At 30.9% G+C, this 17236-nt stretch overlaps 2 protein-coding genes across 5 annotated transcripts; both read right to left on the minus strand.

The window, feature by feature from the left end:
• Window positions 1-1788: 1788 nt before the first annotated feature.
• LOC110646534 (2-alkenal reductase (NADP(+)-dependent)-like) lies at window positions 1789-12091 on the minus strand. Of its 4 annotated transcripts, XM_058139625.1 has the most exons (8): window positions 11829-12090; window positions 5813-5921; window positions 5403-5556; window positions 5186-5268; window positions 4921-5098; window positions 2710-2876; window positions 2410-2492; window positions 1789-2315 (listed from the first exon to the last, which is right to left on the minus strand). In XM_058139625.1, the coding sequence occupies exons 4-8, from the start codon at window positions 5246-5248 to the stop codon at window positions 1919-1921; spliced, it is 888 nt and encodes a 295-aa protein (XP_057995608.1). In that variant the 5' UTR covers window positions 5249-5268; window positions 5403-5556; window positions 5813-5921; window positions 11829-12090; the 3' UTR covers window positions 1789-1918. The 4 variants fall into 4 exon arrangements, with proteins under 4 accessions (XP_057995608.1, XP_057995606.1, XP_057995607.1 ...); XM_058139623.1 differs by having other exon boundaries at window positions 5186-5556; XM_058139624.1 differs by lacking the exons at window positions 5403-5556; window positions 5813-5921 and having other exon boundaries at window positions 11829-12091.
• LOC110644471 (uncharacterized) lies at window positions 6852-9103 on the minus strand. The gene is made up of 4 exons (XM_058139626.1): window positions 8650-9103; window positions 8232-8540; window positions 7529-7647; window positions 6852-7441 (listed from the first exon to the last, which is right to left on the minus strand). Exons 1-3 carry the CDS (start codon window positions 9068-9070, stop codon window positions 7544-7546), a joined length of 834 nt encoding a protein of 277 aa, XP_057995609.1. The 5' UTR covers window positions 9071-9103; the 3' UTR covers window positions 6852-7441; window positions 7529-7543.
• Window positions 12092-17236: the final 5145 nt, after the last annotated feature.

A 17236-nucleotide genomic window follows, 5' to 3' on the forward strand; every position in this document is an offset into this window, starting at 1 on the left:
AAGTAAATTATAATATCTATACATTTCAGGGTTTTTTTTTTGTCTTTCAAATTTTATTGTTATTATATATATATATATATATATAAGAGAGGAGAGTTATAAATCAAGATCTTTCAGGTTGAGGATACATGTAATTATTATTGAGTTATACCCGCTACTATAAATCTCATTATAACTATGTTAATAACAATATTTCCGATAAATTTTAGGAAAATATTGTTTGCATTTTCATCTTGTAAGGTATTAATTAGTTTTATGTTATATGTGTGCATAATCTCATGGTAATGCAGCAATAAGAGAACACATTTGTAAATTATTGAAAATAACAATTTTTTCTTTAAATTTTTTTAGTAAGTACATATATTTTTTACTCTTTAACTTTTAAAACAACATAAAATAAAAAGACAATTATCAAGGGTAAAATCTGACATTACACTATTTAGTAATTACATTTCTCTATTTGATTGCAAAATAAAAATATAAGTAGTGTAATTTAGTGATAATTTTTATTTTAATATTTAATTTATTTATAATGTTAATAATAGTGGTAATAGTGGTAATAGTTGCAATAATTGGTAGTTAAGTGGCAGTAGCGACGACAGCGATAATTAGATGGTGGTGATAGTAACAGTTAAGTGATGATAGAGATGACAATTACTAAATAGTGATAACGGTGGTCAAGTGATGGTAATACCAATAGTAATAACAAGATGGTGGTGGTGGTGATAAAGTAGGAGCAGTAGTGGTGAACGAGTATTAGTGATAGTGATAGTGTTGATAATAAATAAAAAAACAAAATAAGTAATCATAATTATATTCATTTTTGTATGTATTGATCATTAGATTATTTTAAGTATAATTAATTATATTACGTAATCATCATTTCATTATGTTAAATTTTTTTGTATTACCAAATAACGTAATTAAATATGCAATGTTATTACGATTACATTATAACTTTGATTACGATATACAAAAAACGTAAACACATACCATCAATTTAACATTGTAACAAATAATGAAAAATATTTTTATCAAAAACATTTTCTTAGAAAAAATATCTCTGTGAAATACTATTTATTTTCCATGAAACAAATGAAGCCTAAGGAAGTGTTTAGTTCACCTGTTGGGTGCAGCTAATAGCTGATAGACACCCAAATAGGTAAATTATAGTGTTTGACAAGCTTCAAAAAATAAAGCTGATAGCTGATGAACAACTGATATGGTACCCATCAACTGTAGTTTGTATCAAGAGCTGTTTCTTATCAGCTGGTAGCTGATTTGATTTTATTTTTTATTTTGACCATATTATCTTTTTTATTTAATTTGAAAATTAATATTATTAATATTTTTATCTTTTTTATTTATAATTTTAACATTTTAATTAACGTATTCCAATTTTGTTAAAATATTTTTTATTAATAACATAAAATATAAAATATTTATTTATACCTAAAAACTTAAAATTAATTATAAGTTTTTCTATTAACAATAATAATTACTTTATTTTTTATCTATATTTTTAAAGTTATTTAATTATTTAAAAAATATTTATTTTCTTATTTCAATAATAAAATAAATAATATAATATAATAGATTAATAATTATATATTTATTTAAATAATATAATAAATGATATAATATATTAATTTAATAATTATATATTTAATTTAATAATAAAATAAATAATATAATGTAATAAATTTATAATTTTATATTTATTTAAATAATAAAATAAATTATATAATATGTACCTTTATTAGTCATTTCACATATCAATAGCAACAGTTAAATATAATTTTACCAGACACTTAAAATAAAATAGCTATCATCAGCTAACAGTAACAGTTATCAGCTAACAGCCATGAGCTGTATTTAACGGTTAAATCAAACAGGCCTAAGTCTTAGTTAAGGATTTTCAAACCTCTATGTCAATTGGACTATATGCTAATTGAACTATCTTCTTCCCAATATTATGACCACTAAAAAGTCCAATTAATGAGGAGGGAATGCTCTCCACACCAGTTGAGATATCTTCAAGTGTGTGCCTCTTGCCGGCACGAAGATGATCACAAGTGGTTGAAATGAAATCAGCATAAACATTCAAGAAATCGCTAGCTAAAAACCCTTGGATTTTGATTCTCCTATACACAATATCTATCATATCAGGTGCAGCTTTTCTTCCACTATCTGTGTACTCAGAAATTACCCCACAAACTGCTACTCTACCAAACACATTCATGTTAGCAATTGCCGCCTCTTGCATTTCTGCCCCAACATTGTCAAAATATATGTCAATCCCATCAGGAAAGTACCTGTAGAATCATAAGCAAGCACGAAAATTAAAACAGGTGAATTTAATTCATTTTTCAAAGTGTACTTAGGTTCCAAAATTTTATCCATACCAACCTTCTGAGAGTTGCCTTCAGATCACTTTCTTCCTTGTAGTTGAATGCATCATCAAAACCAAGCTTTTCTTTCAGGATTTGTACCTGTTTCGCACTCCAATTAAGAACTGCTTTTTTTTGGGGAAAAACCAATTTAGATGAAGCAGCAAGAAGTATTTTAAAACTGTTCGTTTCCTATTTTGGAATTCTGTAACTTAAGTTGTAAAATCATTCTCAAAAGCAAGTTCCGTTTGCTTTTTCAATAGCAACTGCAACAAAAATACCAAATAGATACAAACTCTAACAGGTTACAGAATTAGACCTTTTCTGTGCTTCCGGCGGAGCCAACTACATAGCAACCAAACAGCTTTGCATACTGTCCAACCAAATTTCCAACTGATCCAGAAGCAGCAGATACAAACACCTTCTCCCCCTTCTTGGGTTTGCATACTTCGAAAAACCCAGCATAGGCTGTAAGTCCACTAAATCCTGCAACAGCAAAACCAATGAACTTCTGCTGCTGGAAATGAATCCCTAACTAGTCATTTTGGCTGCACATTGCAGGGCTTATTTATTTTAATAATAATTTAATATTTATTTTTATAAAATTTTATATTTTAAAACCATACTATAAATTTTTGTTAATGATAAAATTCTTAGTCAATTATATTAAATACAATTAAAATTTTGAATCATTATATCCCTATTAAAATTAAATTTAATTTTTGTTTCTAAAATGATTATTAATTATTTTTCGCTAAATATTTTTTTATAAAAATGTAATAATATAACATTTTTACAATATAATTGCATTTAAAAAAGATCATATATTATTAGAAATAGTTTGTCCATAATAACTATCATAATAAATATGTTAAAAAAATTCTTAAATATTGTGGTAATATTCAAGAAGAAATAATAATAATAATAATAATAATATGTCAAACAATTTCTTAATTTATGATTTGTATTTTATTCTTTTCTTTTTTTTTAGGTCTCAAGTTTGTTCTTATAAAATTAAATTTTTTATATTTTTCAGCAATTGCAAATCTTCATTATTCAATTTTCCTATATAATATTTTACATTTTTTAAAATAACATTTATTTTTTTATATAAATTATTGAAAAATTACATAGTTAATGTTATATCTTTTTATTCTAGTCATTTGATTTTCGAACTCTATATCCTTTGTTGAAATGTTTACTTTTTAAGTATAATCTATAATTATGCACACAATAAAAAATATTTAAAAAACAAATTATTATTATCATATATATAAACATAATAGATTTGAAAACTAAAACATAATAAATAAATAAATAATAATTAAACAAATTTAAAAAAAAATATAAAACAATTAAATTATTAATATAAACAGATAAAAAAATAAGAAATTTTAATAAGTTGTATACTCAATATTCAAGAGAAATAAAAAATAAATTTATTTTATAGTATTAAAAAATAAATTATTTAATAGTAACTGATATAAATACTATTTTATTTTGAATTTTAAAATTTAATAAATAATTTGTATTTATATTTTAAATTTGTTCATGTATACCAATCAAAGGATTAAAAAAAAAAAGAAAAAAATAAAAATAGAAATGTTCAAACTTTAAAAGAAGTAAAATAGATAAAAAGAAAAAGGAATATGTAGATTTAATTTTTAAAATTAAAGAGTATAAATTGAATTTTAAAGTAATTAATTTTTATGTCAAGTAGATATTATTTGACAAGTCATTATGTAGATTATAAAATGTGACACATGACAAATTTTTAAGTACATTAATAAGCCTATACAGTATTTTGCATTTTTTAAAACAACATTTATATCTCTTTACTCTAATCATTTGATTTTCAAACTCTATATCTTTTATAAGAATGCTTATTTTTTAAAGTATAGTCTATAATTATGCACACAACAGAAAAAAAATTAAAAAAATTGTTATAAATATGAGCATAATGAATTTGAAAAATAAAACATAATTAATAGTTAAAAAATAATTATACAAATTTTGAAAAAAATATAAGACAATTAAATTACCAATACAAGCAAGTAAAAAAGTGATATTTTAATAGGTTATATACTTAATATTCAATATAAATAAGAAATGAATTTATTTCTATTAAATAATATAAATATCATTTAATTTTAAATTTTAAATTTTGATAAATGATTTGTATCATATTTCAAATTAGTTTATGTATATCAATATAAGAAAAAAGCAAAAAAAAAGTAAAAATAAAAATGTTACAACCTTAAAAAAGTAAAATTAATAAAAAGAAAAAGTAAAATGAGGTTTTAAATTTTAAAATTAAAGAGGATAAATTAAATTTTAAACTAATCAATATCTATACCAAGTGGATATTTTTTATTCAATCATTTAGTCATATAAGTGCATTAATAAACCAAACAGCTATATAGATTCTTAATTTCCGTTGGCATATCTTTTTGGCTTTTATTATATTTATAGTTCCATGAATAAACAAGCTCAATCTATGATGTTCTGCAATAAAATTTCAAGTCAATACCTAGAATTCCAACATGGTGTGACAATGGAAATCCCATAGGATCCAATTTCCTCAGCATGCCACCTGGTTTTATGACACTATAATCCCCCCATGTAATGAGCCCTACAACCAAGTCATCTTTCTGGAATTCAGGATTCCCAGAAACCAAAACTTTTGCCACTCCATAAGCATCAATAGCCTGCCCATGAAAAATCAACTCAAATTATTTGCCAGATGATTAGCAATAGTTCATTATAATATTACATCATCAGGAGTCAGGACTTACCTCGCCAGGATTAATTGCAGCTGCAAATGTGGAATATATTTGTGATGAACTCTGACTCTTCATGCGGTTTAGCTGGTAAGGGTCTATGGATACAAAGAGATTTTTCACTATAACATCATTGGAACCAGAGTCAAGCAACAGGGAAATAGACTCAGATTTGAGCTCAAAGTCACTCTCTTTTGGTGCACCATCTATATGAGCCTTGGTCACCACGTACCTGCTGCTCACTTCCATTGTTGTTGCCCTCCCTTACTAGTGAGTGATTCAGATTTATAGAGAAGAAGCCGGGCAAGAAATGGCATGTGCTTTTGGGGATACTACCATTATGTACAACTACTACTACCACAGGGAAACTTTGCAGGGAGAGAAAGCTGACAAAAGCGGAATCAATTGTATGAGATGACTTTGCTAAGCGGAGATTCTAAAATCTTAAAAGAAAATGAATAAGACAAACTTATAAGAATATTAAACCACTTATTATTGTTATTTTTTTTTTTACATAGAGATTCTAAAATCTTGAAAAACAAAAAGAATAAGGCAGAAACTTACAAGAATGTTAAACCTTTTTTATTTTAAACATAGAGATTTTAAAATCTTAAAAAAGAAAGGAATAAGACAGAAACTTACTTAGAATGCTACACCTTAATCACGTCCTGAATTGCTGTCATGAACTCGTAATATTCCACTTACTAATTGTACTTGCCCTTATCAAGATTCATTCGGCTACTTATAATGACTATGCACAAAAGTTCACCGGAAACGGTAAGAGCCCAAAACTGGAACCATTGAGGGCCAATCAAAGCTTGCATTGCTATATACTGTCAAATTGAATAAATTCACTGCTGCTGGAGACATTTTCATATAATTAACTAGTCTTTTCTTTTTTTTTTTTCTTTTTTTTTTTTTTAATTGAGTTCTGCATTGATTTACCTGTCCAATTTTAGATGCAACTGATAGGCTTTTATGGGAGAACAATTCCTCCAGTGAATATGGGAAAACAAGAATATCAAATTTTTTTACCATGTCTACTTTTAGCATCCACTTGAAAGCCCAAAGAATAAGATGAGCCAAGATTTTTATAAATATGCAAATTGGCGGCTTCAGCAATATGCATCTTCGCAAACAAAATATCTATGAGTTCTAAAATGTCATTTTGGAAATCAAATAGGCCGAATTAAAGATCTTTTTAGATTCATATTTTATACCTATCTTTCAAGTAGCAAAAGCTCACTCTCATGCTTGATTTTCTGGCTGTGACTTTTTCTCCTTACAATAACATTAGTAAGCCATCTTTCTTTAATATTCTTTATTCAGGACTACTGTTAAAAAAAAAAAAAAAAAAAAAAAAAGGTTGCCAAGAGCTTTGAGAGGATTCAACGTAGTAATTTAAAGGTTTGAGCCTGGAGAGAATGGAGACAGATTCAGATTAAGATTGACCTTTCCCAGACAAAATCAGTGAGGCACCTGGACAGTATGTTACCAACTTACTGTCACAACTGACTCACTTTCACTCATAGTTATCAAAGGCTCAAGGCGCACCGAGGCGCCAAGGTGTCTTGGAGCCTAGGCGCAAGGCGCAGGCGCGCGCCCGAGAGAGCCGAGGCGCAAAAATAAAAAATATATATTAAAAATAAAAAAAATTATAATTATGCTATCACACCTCAAGTAACATAAAACTATATAATAATAACTAACAAATATGCAAGTAATAATTAGTTTATAATCCAAAAGAGATAAAAATAAACTACTAAAAATTAAAGTTTAATAAACTAGTAAACTACTAAATGTTCAATCCCCATCAATAGAAATATCAAAATCCTCTTCATCTTCTTCATCTTCTTCATTATCCTTCTCATACTCATCTTCCAAATTAACATCTTCTTCATCATCATTTTCTTCCTCGTCTTCAAGAAGTGAAGAAGTACGAGTGGATGATACTTTTTTTTTTTGCTGTGATGTAGTTGCATCATTTTTCCCTTTGCTTAATCTAGTGTTGTAGGCATTCTCTTCAGCTCCAGTAGCTGCAGCAACCACATTCCATGTCAAATCATCATCTTCAAAAACAAGTTCATCTCTATCAATCTCTTCCTCCATTTGACCCATCAACCATTCATTACTATCATCAATGTCTTTCAATGAGATGGGGTCAATGCGGTCACGTGCATCATATCTACGCTTTAATGACCGATTGTACTTGATAAACACCAAATCATTCAAGCGATTTTGAACTAGTCTATTTCTTTTTTTACTGTGAATCTGCAAAATATAACAATTTTAATAAGTATAATTTTTGAAAGAACAAATGAAAGGTATAATTCTAAAGGGAGATGTTTTGTCACTTACATGCTCAAAGATGCTTCAATTACGCTCACAACCAGATGCACTACAAGTGAGGCTAAGCACTTTAACAACAAAATTTCTCAAATTTGGAGTTGTTGCTCCATAAGTTTGCCACCATGTAGCTAATGAAAAAATAATGCATATTAATTATTATTTAAAAATATTGCAATATGAGATTACATGCTTATGGATAAAATTATATTACTTGGAGATACTTTCTTTCGATTCCTAATTGCCATATCCATCCCAAAGATACCTTCAGCATTTTGATAAAAAGGCAATTGTGCCATTATTTTGTCTTGCTCTTCTTTGCTTGGAATCAACCTTGCTACAACTTGGAATAAACCGGTAACAACCTCAACATCTTCATTAATTTTCTCATTTGAATAAAAAAATTCATGATTCAAATAATATCCAGCTGCGTGCAAAGGTCGATGGAGTTGGCTTTCCCATTGTTTATCAATAATCTCAAAAATTGTCCTGTATTTTTCTTCATTTTCATCAAATGACTTTACAATTGCTTCTTTAGCCCTATCCATCGCCTCATAATTATATCCCATTGCAGGCATTTTCTCACCATCAACTAATCTAAGCACACGAACTAATGAACCAAATATCTTTAAGATATAAACAATATTAGTCCAAAAAGTAGGCATCATGATAATACTGTATACTTTTTTACCAGACAGTTCTTTTGCCCACTTACTTTTGGTCCATTTCTCTAAGGTAAACATCTTTCTCAAATTCGCCTTGTGCTTACGTATACGTTGAATGGTGAGAAAAGCAGTTGCAAATCTTGTGACAGCTGGCCTAATTAGCTCTCTTTCACCAGTAAAGTGCCGCAACATGTTCACCACACCAGGACGAATGTAAATATATACATTCAATGTCACTGCCCTTTTAATTGTGTTATGAATTTTGGGAATTTTTCCAATATCTTCTAGCATCAAATCTAGGCAATGAGCAGCACAAGGAGTCCAATACAAATGAGGGCACTTTGTTTCTAACAACTTCCCTAAAAACAAAACAAATATGGTAGCAAGTAGCATAAATATTAAATACATTATTTACTTACAATTAAATTAAACTATCTAATAATAGTAAGAATAAAAATGCTTAATTACCTGCAAGCACACAATTGCTAGCATTATCTGTCACAACTTGAACCACATTAGCCTCTCCAACACGCTCTACAAATCTATTAAGCAGGTCATACATCTTATCACCAGTTTTTGAGTGCTCTGAAGCATCAACAGATTCCATGAAAACAGTTCCCTTTGTAGAATTCACCAAGAAATTAATCAAAATCCTTTGTTTCTTATCAGTCCAACCATCTGCCATTATAGAACAACCATACTTTGCCCATTCTTCTTCATAGGACTTTAATGAATTCTTCACCTCAGCAACTTCTTCATTCAATAAGGGAACCCGCACCTCATGAAAACTAGGTGCTTTCATACCAATCCCAAATTGTCCAATAGACTCCACCATAACTTGAAAACTTGGATAATTGACAGCATTAAAAGGAATTGCCGCATCATACATCCATCGAGCTATATCCTTACATGCTTTTTTTCACAATTCCTTTATATGCCTCATTAATAGTGGTTTGCTTCACTTTGAATTTTTCTATCTGTCTGCATCACTTTTTGCAAAATATAAATCTATTGGACCCTTTGTCCTTGCCTTCTTTTGAACCTTACTATTTCCTTTTGAGCCTCTAAGAATTGTCCCAACATCATCTTCATCTTCGTCATCTCCAAGAATTTCAACATCCTCATAATCGTGCAATTTATCTAAGGTCTTTCTTTGAAGCCTTTTCTTGCATATACTCTTGTAGCTCTTTACGCACATGTGTTGGACACTTCTTACACATTGTAGCATTTCAAATCCTCCAACTAAATCTTTGTTTAGCTCGAATATCCCTCCTTTTGTAACTTTGCTACAAAAGTTACAAGCAACATCATTTCTATTGTTTGGATTCACCAAGTGGACATATTTCCATGCGGGATCTTTATTGCTATTGTCGGTTTTAGCGGTAGATGCTTAGATTCCATCTTTGCAAAAATAAAATAAAAAGATAACAAAATTAATAATTTAACAAGTAACAACAAGCCAACAATAATATGCATACCAATTTATAGAACCATAATCCAATTATAATAATAGAAATTAACAATTTATGATAACACAAACTCAATTACAATATTTCTAATAATTTCTAAGAAGACCTAATAACAATTAGCAATAAGAAAATAAAGTCATAAAACATTTTTAATGCAATAATAAAACTAAAAGCTAATAAGAGTAATTGAATTAGCATATTATTAGCATCTCAAGTTGTCAAGTCTCAACTCTCAACATATTTTCACATATTCACAATAAATAATATGTCAAAATCACAAATTTATACTAAAAAGAAAAGGAAAAGAAAAACATTGCAGGGTAAGGACTAAGGAGAGAGCATGGCATTGGCAGCCAAAAAAAAGATGCAGAAGAAGAATGTAGTGCGAATCGGTGCAGAAAGAGAGAGAGAGAGCATGGCAGCCAAAAAAAGATGCAGAAAACAAAGTGCAGTCTGAAACACTGCAGGAGAGAGAGAGAGAGCATGGCGGTCAAAAAAAAAAAAAAAAGAGAAGCGAATGAAAGTGCGGTCTGAAACACTACAGGAGGGAGGGAGAGAGAGAGAGAGCCTGACAGTCCAAAAAAAAAAAAAAAAAAGGAAGCAGAAACAGAAAGTGTAGTGCAGAAGAGAGAGCATGGCAGTCCAAAAAAAAAAAAAGGAAGCAGAAACAGAAAGTGCAGTGCAGAAGAGAGAGCATGGCAGTCAAAAAAAAAAAAGGAAGCAGAAACAGAAAGTGTAGTGCAGAAGAGAGAGCATGGCAGTCCAAAAAAAAAAAAGGAAGCAGAAACAGAAAGTGCAGTGCAGAAACACTACAGGGAGAGAGAAAGAGAGCATGGCAGTCCAAAAAAAAAAAAGAGAAGCAGAAAAAGAATACCCAGCACAGGAAAGGGAGAGAGAGAGAGAGAAGATGAAGAAGAAGAATAAGAAAAGAATAAGAAAAAATACATACCAGGTTTGTTTGATCTCTCCCTTCACTCCTCTTCTTCTTCTTCCTCTTCTTCTTCTTCTTCTTCTTTTCTTCTTTTCTTCTTTTTGCTGGCTGCTGGTTGCTGGACAAGTTTAAAAAAAAAAACCCTAGCAGCCCACCCTTTTATAATGCGCCTTGCCTCATTGGGGCGCGCCTCGGTGCGCCTCGCGCCTCGGTGCGCCTCGGTGAGGTCTTGTGCCTCAGCTGCCTCGAGGCCCCAAGGGCTGCGCCGGGTGCGCCTTGCGCCTGAGGCGCGCCTGATAACAGTGCTTTCACTTGCATAATCAATTTCCATGTCACGTATTTAGATCGCATTTCACACTGCAATTTACTTAGTTCAATTGGTGGAAGTACATATACTATTTGAATTCATCTCAAATTCAATTACAATATATAGTTTATTATTTCAAGCTCTCTCATATCCAATTACCTATATTCACATAATACTCAAATCCAAATATGATATGAGCTAACGTGAAACGATAGCATATGGGATTAATAAAACAGGCTGAGAAAGAAGAGTTAAAGGAAACTGAGTCTGGTTCAATAAAAGGGGAGGGCGTCTGGAACAAGAAGACAGAGGCGGGAAGAATAAGAAGAATATACAGATGGCAGCAAGGAATTGGCAGAGTTGTTAGGTTCTGTTGTAAAGTTATTGTGACTGAATTGTTGTTAGCTGTACCTGTTATAAATGTTAAGCTTTTCTTGTAATTATTCTCTAATGAAATCAAATGAAATTATGACTCTTAATTCTCTTCTTCTAATTCTGTCTTTCCTCTCTTTTCTCTCTTCTCTCTATTTTGTTTCTTCTAAAGAAACAAGAAACATATCCAGCATAAGCCAACAGCATGCCAACATCTATTAAAATTTAATAAATTGTTATCAAATAAAATAAGTTTAAATAGAGTTCTAGAATCTGTGCGGCGGACAGCCAATAAAGATGATAATCTACCTCAAGCCATTTTACACTCTAATCTAATTATAACCATTTAAATTATACCATTTATAAACAAAATAATAAATCTAAGCAGCAGAATTTAATTATACCTATTTTGTCAGTAACCTAAACATATATGGCAGTACATGGAAAAACAATAACTTAGACATGGAAACAAAACATCTGTGTATGAAAAATAACAATAACATGAAATCCAATCATCTGTGAAGTGAAATCCAATCATCTCTGTACTAAAAATTGAACAGCCACTCACTGTGCATCGGGAAGGATGAGTAGGCGAGCATGAGATCCACTCACTGTGCAGCAGGAAGGAGGCAAGCTTGAGATGCGAAGTCCGTCCTTCTGTGCTTCGGCGAGCTTGAGAGAAATGGGTGGTGAGTGGTGTCTTGAGCTAAGAGGTGATAATATAAGGGAATCGGGGTCCTTGAGCTGAGAGGAATGGGTGGTGAGCGGTGACTGGTGCCCCACTGAGTTGGGAGAAATGGATAAGATTTGTGATTTTTGAAAGGTTTTGATTATGGGAGACTTTTTTTGTTGTGATATGGAAATAAATGACACGGTGCGAATCGTAAAAGAATGAAATGTTGGGCGTGATTGGTTGGAGCGTTCTTCACAGGATTGGCTAGCATATATTGTGGCTGAATCTACGGGATTCTAGAGCTAGTTACTTGGGCGGGAATTGTAAAAGCTGTTAGAGTTGTAGTGATTTTTCATTCTTGACTCTTAAATAAAAAGTGATTGAGATTTTCGTCTTTTTCTTCTGTAATTCAATTCTTCTTTTCCTACCATAACAATCATGCCGTCACTACTTCTATTTGGGATCTCATAGAGCTTCCAACATAAGGAAGAGACTTTCTTTGTTGAAAAAATAATTTGCAATTTCTTATATATATGTCTAGATTAATTTGTCTTTTAGTTTTTTCTTGATGGTTAAATATAATTAATGTAATAGTTCAAAGTATATGTCTTTTAGATTTCTTATATGATTCATGAATGGATATTAATTTAGGTTCACTAATTAGAATTTGAATGATTGCCTAAACTCTACATATCCCATTGTATTTGAAAGTTAGAAAGTTTGAAATTCAAAAATAATATTTTCTCTCTTCTTTCTTTTTAATAAAGTGGTATCAGAGCCTCTTTTCTCAATCTTAAATATTTTGAAAAATGGCTAGCAGTGGTTTTTTTCTTTTCAATTCCCTCACCTTACAAAAGAAAATTATGAGAGTTGGTGTATTCGTATGAAAGCCTTACTTGGCTTATAAGATGTGTGGGATATTATTGATAAAGGTTTTACTCCACCCGAAGATGAAGCATTGTTATCTCAAAATGAGAAGGATGCTTCAGCAAAAGTAAGGATGAAGGATCAACAAGCCCTTGCTCTCATCCATCAAGGTTTGGATGAATCTATGTTCTTGAAGGTGGCCGATGCTACTAATGCAAAGCAAGCTTGGGAGATTTTGAAAAATTCCCTCTAAGGGTCTGTTTGGGTGGGGTTGAGGGAAGGGTAAATAAGGATAACGAGGGGTAAGTAATTATTATATCCCTGTTTGGAAAGGGGTGAGCTGGTGAAGGGTAAGGGTAAGTAAGGGTAAGGTTCACCCTCCCTTACTTCTCAAATATCAATTTTTCTTACACTCCAAATTGGGGTGTAAGCAGGGGGAGGTGAGAGATGAAAATTATTTTATTTTTTATTTTCCCATTATGTCCTTAATTTTTTATTAAAAATCCAATCATACTCATTAAAAATAAACCTAGCTTACCACTATAAATAAATATCTTCTCTCTGTGGCCGTATCTAATCTTTTCGCTCTCTCTCGTGGATTTTGAATTCTTACAGAAAAAAGATTAGTTTTATCTTTTTATTTAATTTTAATTATTAAATCATTTATTTTTTCAATAATTTGCTATAATTATTATGTTCTAATTATCAATTTTTTCCTAAATGATTTATTCTTTATTCAATCCTTGTTTGATTTATTCATTATTATTTTGATTTATTAATTTTGTGATTTATTCATAATGAATCATTACTGTTTATAAATTTAAGATTTATCGTGATGAATTTACTATTTAATAAATTATCTAATCACAAATTAGGCGTAATCGTTGACACTATAACTTTTTAGTTTTTAGTTTTTTGAAAACTAAAACGTTGACAATTTTCTATTGTTTGTCTTTTATAAACTGTTTTTTTTTTCTTTAGTTTAATGAAATACACTCTAGCTAATTGCCAAAGCCTATACAAACCTCTTCACGTGGTCTCTGATGATTCTGGCACTTAATCCACTAATTTAAGATTAAAAAATTGGGTACTAAATGCCAAGAAAGATTCGCAGACTTCAAGTATGGTGCAGTACTATTGCCTTAGTGACTGCTCCCATCCGGAGAAAGCTTTTCTTTAATGCACAAATTAAACTTAAAGATTAGGTGAGCCTTCCCTTCTTCCAGTTTTGTGATAAATATTCCATACTTTATTGCATATATTATAATATAATATATAAATGTCAAAATATAATAATATTAGTGAAGATTAGAGATTAGATGGGGACATTTAAGTGACATTATCAATTATGGGAATGATCTATATATTTTTATTATATATTATTCAATTATTATTTTATTATATTTTTTTCATATAATATATAAATTATGCAATTAACCCATTGATTGTATATATGAGACTAATAGTACAGCAAGCTTATGATTTTATTATATTTTGTTCATATAATATCTATTTGGTCTCTCTAAAAGCATATTATATATTAAATGGATGCCTACTTGATGAATTGATTTTTAGTAACCTAACAATTCTTTTATGTTTTAATACATAATAGATGGATGCTCGCAAGTTTGAGAATCATGCTTTTCTAAAGTTGAAACAAAGATATCATTCATCAGTTGCACACATTATTTGTATAATTATGTATTGGTATGGGTTAAGAAGGCGAGAGCTTAAAAGATTAAAATTAACCCATAATGTTCGTTTAGAAGGAGAAATAGTAAGAACCGAGTTACTCACAAACATCCTATCTAGTGATATTTGTCGTAGTATTATAAGAATGTGTCCAACAGCTTTCACAGGATTATGTGAAATTCTAGTTAAAGATGGGGGGCTTCGACCAACATTACGAACAACTATTGAAGAACAAGTTGTTAAATCACTATACCTTTTAGCACATAGCGTTACAAATCGTGAGCTTGCTGTTTTTTTTTTTTTGTTGATCTAGTGAGACTACCAGTCGCCATGTTCATAATGTCTTAGGAGCTATACTAGAGTTGGAGGACAAATTTATCAAGGAACCTGTAACACCCTAAGCAAATCTCACATCGGCAAAACACAGGAGAGATACTGAGTTTATAAGTTGGTGGTTCGTAACCCCTAGTGACGCGTTTTAAAACCGTGAGGGCTTCAGCCCAGAGCAGACAATATCACTAGTGGGCCAGGCCATTACATTTGTGGTATCAGAGCCACTCCGCGTGCAACCTTGAGCGATGGTGGGGCAAACCTCAGCGAGGACACTGAGTCCCATAAGGGGGGTGGATCGTAACACCCTAAGCAAATCCCACATAGGCAAAACACGGGAGAGATGCTGGGTTTATAAGTTGGTGGTTCGTAACCCCTAGTAACGCGTTTTAAAACCGTGAGGGCTTTAGTCCAGAGCGGACAGTATCACTAGTGGGCCGGGCCGTTACATTGTCCATTAGTGATATTGTCCGCTCTAGGCTGAAGCCCTCACAGTTTTAAAATGCATCATTAGGGGTTACAAACCACCAACTTATAAACCCAACATCTCTCCCGTGTTTTGCCGATGTGGGATTTGCCTAGGGTGTTATAGAACCAGATGGATCACAAGTTCCATTAGAAATACTGAACAACAATAGGTTCTATCCATTTTTTAAGCTGAAAGCAATTTCTTAATTAAATTTTAAAGAATGAATCTCCATAACATATTTTATTAATTAAAAAATATATATTTTCAGGATTGTGTTGGGGCTATTGATGGAACACATATTCGTGTGAAAGTTTCACCTTCAGAAGCTCCTAAGTACCGTGGTAGGAAAGATTATCCAACACAAAATGTGTTGGCTGCATGTACTTTTGATTTGAAATTCACTTATGTCTTACCTGGGTGGGAAGGTACAGCTTCTGACTCAAGAATTTTGAAAAAGGCTTTAACAAGACAATGCCCTATTAAAATTCCCAAAGGTAATATTGATAACTCTTATGAGTTAGGTATTATTTGTTCATAAACTTTTTTTATGACAATTGTAACTGTTTTAGGAAAATACTATCTTGTTGATGCTGGATTCATGTTGAGAAGTGGATTAATTACACCTTATAGGGGAGAACGCTATCATTTGAAAGAGTATTCACGAAATCCACCACGAAATGCACGTGAATTATTTAATCTTCGACACGCATCACTACGCAATGCAATTGAACAAGCCTTTGGTGTAGTTAAGAAACGATTTCCTATTATTGCAAGTTATACATAACCACATTATGGAGTGGAAAAACAAAAGGAAATTATTCTTGCTTGTTGCATTTTGCATAATTACTTGATGAATGTAGATCCAGATGAAAATATACCTACAGAGGTGGATGCAGAACTTATAAACAATGATATTTATCAAGATCAACATCGCAGTAACAAAGAAGAGTCAAAAGATGCATTGAGAGGATAATTACTAAGGGAATCTATTGCCACAGCTATGTGGGCTAATTATATTGAGTGAACATGTTTGTCTTATATATATATATATATATATATATATATATATATATATATATATATATATATTCCAAGTTTCTATGTGTTACACATAATTATCTTTCTTGTATTAACATTTTAAGTTGTTAATCTTCTATTAAAAATAAATGTGAACTTTTTGTATTGTGTTTTGTATAATTATTATTGGTTACATTATTGCTGGAATTTTTTATTGTGTTTTGTGCAATTATTCTTTTTGTCAACTTCTCTTGTGTGCTTATCAATTTCGTGTAGTTCTAAGGATGTCAAAAAGAAAGCAGCCACTAAATAATGAAGGGAAGTCAGTTGGTGGGAATACACAATGCTTTTGGAGTAAACCAATGGATGATACTCTAATTGATGCATATGTACATCAACATCAACAAGGCTTTAGAGTGAATGGAACTTTCACTGTAACTGCTTTGGAGAATATTGCAAAGGAAGTGAAACAAAAATTTCTTGATCAACCTATTGATAAGGAAAAGGTTAAGAATCGTATGAAGCATATAAAGAGATATTGGTTTCCAGCTTATGATATTTTCAAGAATGGCATGAGTGGTTTTGCTTGGGATCCAATATCTGAAATGTTTATAACTGAGCCAGAAGTTTGGGAGCAATTAATTAAGGTTTGCATCATTCTTATTCATATAGTATATCATAAAACTTATATATCATGCTTATTTTAATTTTGAGTTTATTAGTTTGCTAAACCTTGTTTTTTTTTTTTTTGAATTTTTTTTGGGTTAAACCTGAAGTTGCTGCTTGGATGAACAAACCAATTCGAAACTATGAAAAGTTGTGTCTACTTTATGGGAATGATAGGGCTACTGGAAAGCATGCTGAAACTGCAGCAGAGATAAGGCAAAGGAGGGCTAGAGAAGGAGAGACAAATGCTTCTCATGTGAAT

Source organism: Hevea brasiliensis, chromosome 17 (genome assembly GCF_030052815.1).
Source record: "Hevea brasiliensis isolate MT/VB/25A 57/8 chromosome 17, ASM3005281v1, whole genome shotgun sequence".
NCBI classification, from domain to species: Eukaryota; Viridiplantae; Streptophyta; class Magnoliopsida; order Malpighiales; family Euphorbiaceae; genus Hevea; species Hevea brasiliensis.